The following is an 11,819-nucleotide window of genomic DNA, read 5'->3' on the forward strand; positions in this document are numbered from 1 at the left end:
TATTTTATTGTATTTTAGGTTTGGGGGTACATGTGAAGAACATGCAAAATTGTTGCATAGGAACACACATGGCAGTGTGATTTGCTGCCTTCCTCCCCATCACCTACATGTGGCTTTCTCCCCCTGCTATCCCCCCCCAGCTCCCATAACTCAAGAATTTTCAAGCCCCCCACCAAAAAATGAAAATCTCAGAGGCTGGCATCAGGGAGGACACTGGCTCCTCAAATAGCCCTGGTGCAGCCGCCGGAGTCGGCGAGATAATGAGGAGATGACGGGCGGGGTAAGTGTGAGGAGTCAGCACTCTGTCCCTCTAGGGTGGCAAATGCAGGACAGAGGCCAACTCTGCTCCAGGAGACCATGGCTCCAACCCAGGAGTGGAGTGGGGCCAAGCGCAAGGCCTGGGTGCTCTTGTGGACTCCCAAAACAGGGGGCCACCCTGACATTGCAACTCCCTGTCAGGAGGAAAGGGAGGGGCAAAGATGCCAAAGACCAAGGATTCTGCAGGGGGCCCTGCTGGGCTCCACCCACCATCACTGGCACTGCTAGGGAGACCTGACTACAGACACCTCCCTGTAGGTACAGTGGGGCCAAAGACGGCCAGGGATCGCTGCAGCCTCTCCTGCCACTAGGGGTCAGGTCAGACCAATGCATCAACTATCACAGTCACTAAAGGCTGGGAGAAATGAACCCAGCAGCTCCCTGCTTGCCAAGGCCCCGGCTCCGTCACAGCCAGCCCGGCAGCCCTCTCCTCCCTGGTCCTCTGCTCCCACTCTGCACGAGGAGGTCAGCAGAGGACTGGGGGAGCTCAGCGTTTCTCACGACGTGGCATGCATGTGCTCTATGCCATGCCATGTTGGTACAGCAGGCACTGTCACTTTCCACTGCATCACAGACCAATAGAATCCTCATCGACAGCTGGCGGTGACTGAGAATGGCATTTGAGAACAGTCTAGAGATCAACATCTTTCACAGGTGAACCATGTACAGCTCCTTTATCGTGAAAAATGTTCTCGCCGGACTCCCGAGAATGTGCTCACAGACCGCCCACCCCAGGGGTCCCCCAGACGGCACCTGCAGTGCCGACGTCAGGCCCTACCTGTTTATCCCACAGGAATAACTTTTCATTGGAGTGATCACTGCAAACATCTACTCTTTATAACTGGACTTTTTTTTCAGGTCTAAGTGAAAATGCAAACTTTAGAAGTGTTTGCAGGACTAGTAGATTGCTGACAATATCTCCAAGCAGCTCAGTTTAAAAAGTAGGTCTAGATGTCCAAAAGCCAACTGCTGAGTGTCTCCTGGGAGAAAAACTTCCATTACAGCCAGGAGAATGAAAGCGAGCTGTGAGGAGCCGCTCTAAGGGGTGTGAGGTGCCAGGTGGCACAGCACAGGGCAACGGTGGCTCTGCTTCTTGGGAGAAAAACCAAGGGTCAGCGCTGAAGTGGGGGAAGAACAGCCCCACAAGAGGCAAGATGGATGGCTGAGATGGCTTTCAGCCCTAGGGATTCCCAGTTACATTCCCATCGGCCTGGGAGATGAGAACTTTGACAGGAAGGAGGCTGGGCACGGTGGCTCACGCCTGTAATCCCAACACTTTGGGAGGCCAAGGTGGGCAGATCCCTGAGGTTACGAGTTTGAGACCAGCCTGGCCAACATCATGAAACCCCATCTCTACTAAAAGCACAAAAATTAGCTGGGCATGGTGGTGGGCACCTGTAATCCCAGCTACTTGGGAGGCTGAGGCAGGAGAACCACTTGAGCCCATGAGGCAGAGGTTGCGGTGAGCTGAGATCGTGCCACTGCACTCCAGCCTAGGCCTGGGTGACAAAAGCGAAACTCTATCTCAAAAAAAATTTTTTAAGAAAAAGAACTTTGACAGGAGGAGATAAAAGCATACAATTTTCTTTCTGGAATCATTTCAGGTATCACTACTATCAAGAAGGATCCCAGGAAGGTGTGGGTGAACTCCACAAGCGGTGTCCTGCTGATACAGCAGCACCACCCAAGGTGCCCAGGAAAAAATGCCAAAACGAGAGATGGTTTCCTGAGTGGGGCCGGACACGCGGGCCTGGCCACAGGCAGGGCCTAAAATCAGACTCTACCCCAGGCCCCAGGCCTCCATGTGGCTGGGCGTGCCCTACCCCCAGCTCAGGCCTCCACACTTGGGAGAGGTGGGGTACTGATGAAAGGGACAAGGAACAGGAGCTCGTGTTCCCCAGCTGGGAGGGAAAAAAGCTGGCCACAAATGGCTGGGCTGGTGGCTCATGCCTATAATCCCAGCACTTTGGGAGGCCCAGGCGGGTAGATCACATGAGGTCAGGCGTTCAAGACCAGCCTGGCCAACATGGTGAAACCCTGTCTCTATTAAAAATGCAAAAATTAGCCAGGCATGGTTGAGGGCACCTGTAATCCCAGCTACTCAGGAGGCTGAGGTAGGAGAATTGCTTGAACCTGGGAGGTGGAGGCTGCAGTGAGCCAAGATCATGCCACTGCACTCCAGCCTGGGCAACAGAACGAGACCCTGTCATCAAAAAAAAAAAAAAAAAAAAAATCTGATCATAACCATCGGGGCTCCGAGCTGACTCTGTGTGACTATGACAGTCCCTCCTCTGCCCCACGGTGCTACCTCAGGTAGGAGTGAAAGCAGAATGTAGAAGCAGGTCCATCTTCAACCTACCATTGCAGAGATTTAGGGTTGAAAAGGATTCCCTGGATCACTGGATCAAAGATGAGCCGTGATGAAGTCTTAGAGCATCTCCTCTCTTGTAAACCCCACTAGGAACACGTCAGAACCCCTGGAGTCAAACACAGATCAAGTGCGACTCCTCCAGAGGCGGGGACTGGGCAGACCAGCCTCAGGCCACACTCCTTAAACCTGCCACCCGTGTTTAGGTGCTGGACCGCCTTCTCCACGGGGCGCCATGGGCAGAGTGTCCACAGCCCGCGAGCATCTGCAGGATACAGAAATACTTGAAGCCTGAAAAACCAATTGTTAACCCCAAAATACTGAAAGAAACCTGAAAACCTCAAAGCAAGCACCTCATTAAATGTCTACAAAATACAACATCGTGTTGGCTCGCCAACTGCCGTTCATCTCTGACAGTTCTACATCAATTATGTTTCCTGAGGGATGCGGAACGTTTTGATACGCAGGCCACGGAGCGCGGTGGTCTCTGGAAGGGAGAGTCAAGAGTCTGTGAAAGGCCTGACTGGCCCCTTCCTGCCTTCCCCAGACCCAAGCCGGTTTTCCCATTTACCACATCTCACATTCACCGTCTCTCGCTGGGCTGTCCCACTGGGCCCCCGCGGTGTTCCCCTGTTCCTCTTCTTCCTCAGCCCTCCTCTGTCTTGATCTCCCAATTTCCCCTATTGCCCCCAACTCCCTCTGCCCATCACCACTAAAACAGGTGCCCCAGGAATCTCCCACCAGCCTGGAGAAGCAGCTTGGCTCCTTTTCCCACCCACAAGAGGAATCGGCAGCTGGCCCCAACTAGGGCCAGAGGAGCTGTGCCCTGCTCTCTGCGGGGCCTGACCCAGGCCTGCCCAGGCCCAGGCTAGCATGGGTGGAGTCTTAACGGAGTCAGAGGTGAGGGGTGGCAACACACAGCCACTGAAAGCACAGGCTTTGGAATCCGGCAGACCTAGATTCAACTCCACCTGCTCCGTGACCGGACAGTTATTCTGTGTCTTTGAGGCTTGCTTTCCTCACATGGAATACTATGCCCGTAATTATTAAAACTGAGTATGAATTATTACACCAAAGTCATTATACCCAAAATAACAGCCTTCCTCATGGCACGGAGGGCAGCTGTGAGTCTTCAGGTGGGATAATGTGTGTGAGGCGTTCACTTTACATGCATAATGACAGCCCACACTTCTGAGCCTGACTGCATTTCAGGCAATATGGACCTTTGCAGGCATCAGACCCTGAACTCACGCTGGCTCTATGACAGGGTCCCGCTTCTTATCCTTATGCTGTTGACAAGAAAGATGAACCTTAAGAGCCTTTAAAGACAGCGGCCAGGACCCCACAGAGCTGGGATTTTAATCTAGGTGGGTGCAGCCTTAGCCTGCACATGAGGCCCCCAATGGGAGCTTTCCAAATCACCCTCTAACAAGCCGTCCAGCAGAACACTGATCGAAGACTCAGAAGGCCTGCATTGGAAAGGAGGCTCTCCCTCTGCGTCACCGTGAGGACCTGGCCAGTCCTGTGGCGTCTCTCACCCTGCCCACGTGTGTTAGTGAAAATAACAAGACCCGTTCTGCCACCCGCACAAGCTATGGCCAGGCTTAAACCACATGCTGGATCTAAGTGCCATGTGGACCAGCAAGTGCTCAGCAAGCACGAGATGAAAAACCTTCTCTACCCCATGCCAGCCCGGGGGCTGGCGGAGCGCCACTTGAATACCTCCAGGGACAGGGAGCTCACTGCTTCCTCTAGCAGCTGCTTCTAGAGCTTTTCCTCCGGCAAAGTCCACAGGGACCTGCCTATAGTTCTATGCCCCCTGCCCCGCCAGGTCTTCCAGTGCTCAGCCAGCTAGCTGGGAAGAGTCTGCGGCACTCACCAGCTCCAGAAGAGCCCTAAGGCCTGTGCTCCTCGCCCCTGCCGCTCTGCCCTGGGCTCCCCAACCCAGGAGGTGGCCCTGGCTCCTCTCTACCTGTCCCAGCCGATCAGACTCCTGGGCCTGGAGGAGATGACCCAGATGAAGGGAGGATGGAGAAGGTGCTGAAGACGCTGTTGGCTGCTCCAGACTCACACACTTCCTGATGGCCCCGCCCTTCGCAAACACCTGGGATCCCCTGCATTTCCGGTCACCCCTCTAGCTGGCCCTTGGGCTCTGGGGTCGGCATCCCGTGGACCTTGGACCACTTCCTTTCTTTGCCCCCACACCCCCGCCACAGCCACCGTCAGTCACTCTTATGCCCGTACCTTAAAAGACTCCAGGAATCCCCCGTGGCCTCCATTCTCAAACTTGTCCTCCTCTGGGCCCAGTCCCAGCATGGCCTGCGTGTGGCCGTGGAGCTCATCGTGAAGGTTGTCCAGGAGGGCAGCCCTGGTCCGGTCCTAGAAGGGAAGAGGGTGGGGACGGGGAAGCGGGCTCTGAGAGCCGAAATGTGCCCTCTCCTCGTGAGCTCCAGACACCTGGCCTAGGGACTGGCATTCCACCCAGCCCAGCCATGGCGTGGACCTACAGCTGGGCTGGCTTCATGCTCACAAATGCTATAGCTGAGAAGAAGGCTACGAGCCCGGCCCCCGCTCGACTCCCCGCGGCCCTCTCCCCAGGTCTTCCCACCACCGCCACAGCTCCACCTCGGCAGCAGAGGAGCAGAAGGAAGAGTGAGTCCCAGCTCGGCCTCTGCCCCAGCTCCACATCCACGCACCCAACTGCCCACTGCTCCTCTCCGTCCGGACGAACCACGCACATGGAAGCCAGGGGCTGCCATTCACACAGACGAGGACTGGCCCTTTCAGCAACCGGTGTTCACAGGCACAACTCGGCCACCGTGTCATCAAAGAGGCCAGGCCAAAGGCCTAAGAGTCACCCTACAACGTCCCCCAGCGCTTACAGCCAGGAGTCCACCAAGTCTTCCCAATCCCGACCGGAACCATTTCCTCCCATACGACAGAAGCCTCTGTCATCTCTCCTGGGTTCCTGGTAAATGCCTTCTAACTGGCTGCCTTCCTGCCCCTCTTGCCCTGTCACCACCATCACTCTCAGTGACAGACAACCCCTCTGGCATACACGTCGAACCCTCACTCTCCTGCCTAGGCACTTTGCTAGCAGCCGACCCCCTCCAGCTCTAAGCCCTTCTGGATCTGATCCAACCAACATCTCCGGCTGCATCTCCCACCATTCCAGCTCCTGTGAGTCCTTGGGCCACAGCAAACCCTCAGGAGCTCCCTCAGGAAGTCGGTCTCTGGTTTTTCTTGGCCTTTTCTCATGCTGTTTCCCATGCCAGGTCAGCCCTCCCTTCCCCAGTCTTTCCTCCAGGCAGAAGGTTCATCCAATATCAAGATTCAGCTGCTCATGGGCCCCCTCCTCCAAGAAGCCTTCCCTGAACACACCCTCAATCCCCCACAGGCAGAAGCAGTCACTATTTGAGCTATGCTGACCTCCATCCCTGCCTAGCACTGGCACAGTGTACTATAACTGTCTATTAGTAATGACCCCTCCCACCATCCTGTGAGCTCTATAGGGACAGAAACTGTCTCACTCATCCCCATATCCTAGGGAATAGGACAGGGCCTGACATATAGTAGGAGCTTTAAAAATGACTAATTGGCTGGGCACGGTGGCTCACACCTATAATCCCAGCACTTTGGGAGGCTGAGGCAGGCAGATCACCTGAGATCAGGAATTCAAGACCAGCCGGGCCAACATAGAGAAGCCCCATCTCTACTAACAATACAAAAATCAGGCTGGGCATGGTGGCTCACGCCTGTGAACCCAGCACTTTGGGAGGCTGAGGCAGGTGGACTGCCTGAGCTCAGGAGTTCGCAACCAGCCTGGGCAACATGGTGAAATCCTACTAAAACATCTCTACTAAAAATACAAAAAATTAGCCGGGCATGGCGGCATGCACCTGTAGTCCCAGCCAGTCTAAAGGCTGAGGCAAGAGAATTGCTTGAACCCAGGAGGCGGAGATTGCAGTGAGCCACACCACCGCACTCTAGCCTGGGCAACAGAGCGAGACTCCATCTCAAAAAAAAAAAACCTACAAAAATTAGCCAGGCGTGATGGCGCACACCTATAATCCCAGCTACTCAGGAGGCTGAGGCAAAGAATGGCTTGAACCCAGGAGGCGGAGGTTGCAGTAAGCTGAGATCACGCCACTGCACTCCAGCCTGGCGACAGAGCAAGACTCCGTCTCAAAAAGAGGATGGGGGATCCCCAGATGAGGCTAACAGGAGGCCCAGCGGGTGGGAGGAGACCTTCTGGAACCCGCAGTCTCACCTCCAGCTTTGCAAACTTGTCCGACTTGCAGCAGGCATTCTCGGCATTGGTGAGCTTGGTGAGCAGAAACTCCCTGAACTCTGGGCCCTGGAACAGACAAGACGGACCTCAGGTCTCCCACTCTCGGCTGCTGAAGACCTTCAGCCACAGGGACAGGCAGGCAGACGGGGGCATGGGAAGAGCCCCGAAAGGTCCCTTCTGGCAGGCGGTCATTTCTAGCCCAGGACAAGCCCACTTGCTAATATGCCAACATGGAAACCCGTGTCCGTGGTCCTGGGAAGCCTCAGTGGCACTCCTGTGACTGGAGATCATTCCTGCCCAAGGCACCTGTGACCAGGGCTTGACATAAAAACCCTTCTTTTAGCAGAAAGGCAACCTCAGTGTCAAATAACCCAACCAGTGGTCCTATGCTGGGCCAGAACGGCAGCGTGAAAGAGGTGGGGAGAGACCCCAAGAAAGGAGGCTCCTCCCAAACCTGCAAAAGGATCTCCCTGTTTCCAGCCTGACCTCGGCCCCATCCCAACCTGCCACTCAAGCCCTGGGACCTGGTGTCGCAGATGTGAATGGAGCAGAAGGAAGAGCATCCTACCTTCTGGAAAACAGGGGGGCTCGGCAGAGGTGGGCCAAAGGTGGGCACATCTTCCCTTGCAGTGACAGAGACCTGAATGAAACAGAGTCACGGCATGACCTGGAGGGAGGAGGTGAGCGCTGGCCCCAGGGAGCCACACTTCTCACAGCAAAGCCACTCACCTCCTCCTCCCCCTCCCAGAATACAAAGGAAATTCTCCTGTGAGCAACTCCGGCTCAGGCCCCAGCCACTGTTCGTTCCTAGAAGGGGGCCGGACGGGGCGAAGCCACTCACAGCCTCTCCTCTGCATTCCTAGAGGCCAGAAGCAGGTTTGGCCAGAACACTGGACAGGGCTGGGAGCCTAGTTACAATGCAGCGCAGGTGCCCACAAGATGCTATCTCACGGCCTCGTTCCACCGCCGTGCTAATCCTACCGAGAAGGCACAAGGGGAACTGCTGCTCCGTGATGAGGAAACAGACACCCAGAGACACACAGAGGTCTCCGTGTCACACAGGTGATTAGCCACAAGAGGAACAGAGCATCAGGCCTCTCCCCACCTGGCTCTGGGGTTCTCTTCCCAAGCCTGACTCCTAAACTCAGCCATGAATCAAAATAGCTGCAGAATTGCTTCAAGTGTTCAAACAATAAATACTGGGTTCGTGGGCTTCGTCCTAACCCTGCTGAATTGAAGGTGCAGGCCCCTAGAAACTCTCGTGCAGCCCATGGACCCATGTTTGGGAGCCGTGGCCGTACGCACAGTGTCAGCCAGTCTGCAGCCCAGGCTAGGAATTGAAGGTGGAGTTCCCACCTCTGGCAGCCTGAGCGAGCCTGAACGTTGGAGTGACGGCATCCAGGTTCTCCGCATGGGGGTCTCCCAGGTGTGGAACAGGCCCCAGCCTCCACCTTCCCTCTGCACGGAAGTGCCCTGATTTCACCTGTCCTCAGCCCATGAGGCTGTGGGGCTCTCAGGAGACTGCCCTCCCTTCCCTGAGCGGCTGCTGATGTGAGCCCAGCCCTGGCATGCTGCCAGCCTCGCAGGCCTGTGAAGTGGGGCAGATGCAGAGTCTGCCAGGCAAGGCGAGCAGGCAGCTGGGCACCAAGCCAAGGAAAGGCCCTGCCAGAGTCTGGAGGGGAGACGGAGCGGGAGAGCGCTGGTCAATATGGGCTTCCTCTTCCCGAGCTCGAGGCTGTCTGGTTCCCTCCGACCATCCACCAGGTACCGGCCGCCCGAGTCAAGAAATTACTCCTGGAGCCAGAATCAGGGCTGGGGGTGTGGGGAGGCTGCAGACTGCAGTCGCCTGGGACAGAGGCCATGGGGCAGGCCCAGCTCTCCCTTCCCACCCCTCCTCCCCCTTTCTTCTCCAGCCTGCATCAGAGTGGTCTGTGCTGACTGCTAAGCGGCGCATGCTCCAGCCAGACAGTCCCACAGCAGCAGCCCCGCGGGCCTTGCAGGGGAGAGGGTCCTTCCTTGGGACGTGCATTCTCCTCCCACCCTCACTGTGTGCCTCTCCTGACCCCAATTCCAACCAGGCAGCCCAGCCTTCGTTGTTCCCCTCTCTTGGGACATCTGGGTCACTCAGCTGAAAGCAGAAGTTGCCTGAACACAACCCCACCTTCCTGCTTCTAAATTCAGCGCGGGTGTCCGGAGAGGGCTTGGAGGGAGGGAGGCAGATGCAGGGGACTCTGGGGAAGGGCCCTCACAGCTGGAAGGAGGAAGGAGCTTGGTGTGAGTCATGAGGATGCACTGGGGACCTCAGAAAGCTGAAAACTTGACAAAGGCCCCAGGCCCAAGGGTGGCCTGGGAGCCGTGGTGGTGCACAGGGCCCTGTCCAAGCAGCAGACCAGTCATGACGGGAATGGGGAGGGCTACAGAGACAGGGCCCTCCCTGGCGTGAGACTCCTGACACCTTTGAGGACTTCAGGAGTGGGAGGCAGGACAGGGTCGGGGAGGGCAAGGGGGCAGTCCTAGTGATGACTGAGCTGGACTTTCCTTCCAATCTCACAAGCTCATTTCTGAAAAATAATCCAGTGTGATGCTTCTTACATGCCTGAGTCCATGGAGCCAACTTCCTGCCTGCTCTGACGGCTCAATGGCCAAGACCACAGGCAGACCCAGACAGGAACCTCGGCCCCATGGCCCCTGCCTCTGCGGCCTCAGGCCTTAAGTGAGTTCAGCTCTCAGCTTCTGTTTCCTCCCGATAACGAGGGGTCCTGTCTCACCAGCAGCTTGTCAGGATTCGACACTGTGTGTCTAAGGACCCAGCACTGTGCCTGGCCTGAGCAAGCAGCTGGTGAGGGGTTACCACTGTCACCCAGTGCCCTTTTGACTTCCCCTGCTGACCTGCACCCAGTAAAGGGCTCCTGAAATGTATAGAGTACCCCCAAGCCACCTGGCAGCCCACCACACACACTCTCAACCGCCTCTCCTCCCTCCCGCAGGATGTCAGGGCGGGAAGCCGCAGGTTGTCTACTCCAACTTCCTCATTTCACACAGACAAAAACAGAGGCCCAGAGAGGGAAGGAACTGCCACGAGGTCACACAGCAGAGGCAGGGCCAGGACCAGAACCCAAGACTGCCCAGCCCCTCCGGGGACAGAAAGGAGCCCTCCTGCGCATACCCAGCCCCAGCCCTCCCTGACTCTTCTTTCTTCTGCTCACTCTCCCCAGTGGAGACCTCCTGGGGTGTGCTTGGTCGCTGAGTAAATCTCAGCCTTCTCTGCCCTAACCCCTGAGCCTACAGGGCTCAGCTGAGGTTCTCTTTCACTCAGGCCCCCTGGGGATCTAACCAGGTCCTCCTCACAGTCTATTAATCACCTGGGGTGCTGCTGAGAGTGTGCATGGACAGCGCTTTGGGGAGTACCTTGGAGGGCTGGTACCCCTTCCTGGCCCCATTCACACATCTTGCCTTCCAGCCTCAGTGTCTGCCTGGCCGGTGGTGCATGATCAAGGTCCCACAGCCTGCTCCTTCCAGGAGCCCTGCCTCTCTGCTTCTCATCAACCCTCTGAGGACAATGTTATGCTTTGTGGCTTAGAACAGTGGGTAAAGACAGCGGGTGCGATAGCTCACGCCTATAATCCCAGCACTTTGGGAGACTGATGGGGGGGCGATCACGAGGTCAGGAGTTCAAGACTGACCTGGACAACATGGTGAAACCCTGTCTCTACTAAAAATACAAAAATTGAGGCCAGGCACGGTGGCTCATGCCTGTAATCCCAGCACTTTGGGAGACTGAGGCGGGTGGATCACGAGGTCAGGAGTTCAAGGCCAGCCTGAACAACATGGTGAAACCCTGTCTCTACTAAAAATACAAAAATTAGCCAGGTGTGGTGGCGGGCACCTGTAATCTCAGCTACTTGGGAGGCTGAGGCAGGAGAATTGCTTGAACTCAGGAGGCAGAGAGGTTGCAGTGAGCCAAGATCATGCCACTGTATTCCAGTCTGGGTGACAGAGCAAGACTCCATATTGGAAAAAAAAAAAAAGAAGAAGAAGAAGAGGAAGAATGGGCAAAGCCTTCTAGCAGCAAAGCTGCAGGTGGGGTGGCGCTTTTTTGGATCTCCAAGTTTTCTCTGTATGGGTGCACCACTTGGCTAAGGTCTCAGGAAAGTGGAAAAGCCAGTTAGCTGAGACGCATTTCCTATTAGGAATGAGAAGCAAACGCTAAACGTCTACAGGAAGCCTCATCCTGCCAGAGGGTTTGGGACACTCCTATCACACGGCTTCATTTCAAGGATCCTTCTCAGCAGCTCCTCCTCTTCTGCTGTCTATTAAAAGAAATAGGTGACTAGCAGAGGTGCCCAGTGGCTGACCTGCACTCACTGGTTCTTCTGTCCCTTCTCCGGCATCAGGAAGGCCCTGAGGCTGATTCTGTTACCTCTACGAGCCCCACTTCAGCACGGTGCTTGGCACACAGTAGGCACTGAGTCAACGTGCTTCCGCCAACACATGAATCAAGCAGTGAATGCCTATTTCATTCAAAGCAAGTGATCATACAGCCTTCAAGAAATGGGCTGGCTGTGGTGGCTCACACCTGTAATCCCAGCAGTTTGGGAGGCTGAGATGAGCAGATCAATTGAGGTCAGGAGTTCGAGACCAGCCTGGCCCATGTGGCGAAACCCTGTCTCTACTAAAAATACAAAAAAATTAGCCTGGTGTGGTGGCGCGTGCCTGTAATCCCAACTACTAGGGAGGCTGAGGCAGGAGAATCACTTGAATCTGGGAGGCGGAGGTTGCAGTGAGCCGAGGCCGCACCACTGCACTCCAGCCTGGGTGACAGAGTGAGACTCCATCTCAAAA

The 11,819-nt window shown here is 55.9% G+C and overlaps 1 protein-coding gene across 19 annotated transcripts in view; it reads right to left on the minus strand.

The window, feature by feature from the left end:
• The window catches only part of RAP1GAP2 (RAP1 GTPase activating protein 2), a 273,881-nt gene that overhangs the window by 24,135 nt on the left and 237,927 nt on the right, over positions 1-11,819 (minus strand). For all 19 annotated transcript variants that reach the window (XR_005202360.1, XR_005202359.1, XM_017541614.2 and 16 more), the window contains 3 exons: positions 7,546-7,617; positions 6,957-7,043; positions 4,931-5,065 (listed from right to left, as the gene is read on the minus strand). Coding sequence is in view for 17 of the 19 variants with exons in the window: in XM_017541614.2 (XP_017397103.1) it covers positions 4,931-5,065; positions 6,957-7,043; positions 7,546-7,617 (294 nt within the window). In the remaining 2 variants the exon portion in view is untranslated. The remainder of the gene's footprint in view (positions 1-4,930; positions 5,066-6,956; positions 7,044-7,545; positions 7,618-11,819) is intronic.

The sequence above is a fragment of the Cebus imitator genome, unplaced genomic scaffold, assembly GCF_001604975.1.
Source record: "Cebus imitator isolate Cc_AM_T3 unplaced genomic scaffold, Cebus_imitator-1.0 Scaffold136, whole genome shotgun sequence".
Lineage (NCBI taxonomy): Eukaryota > Metazoa > Chordata > Mammalia > Primates > Cebidae > Cebus > Cebus imitator.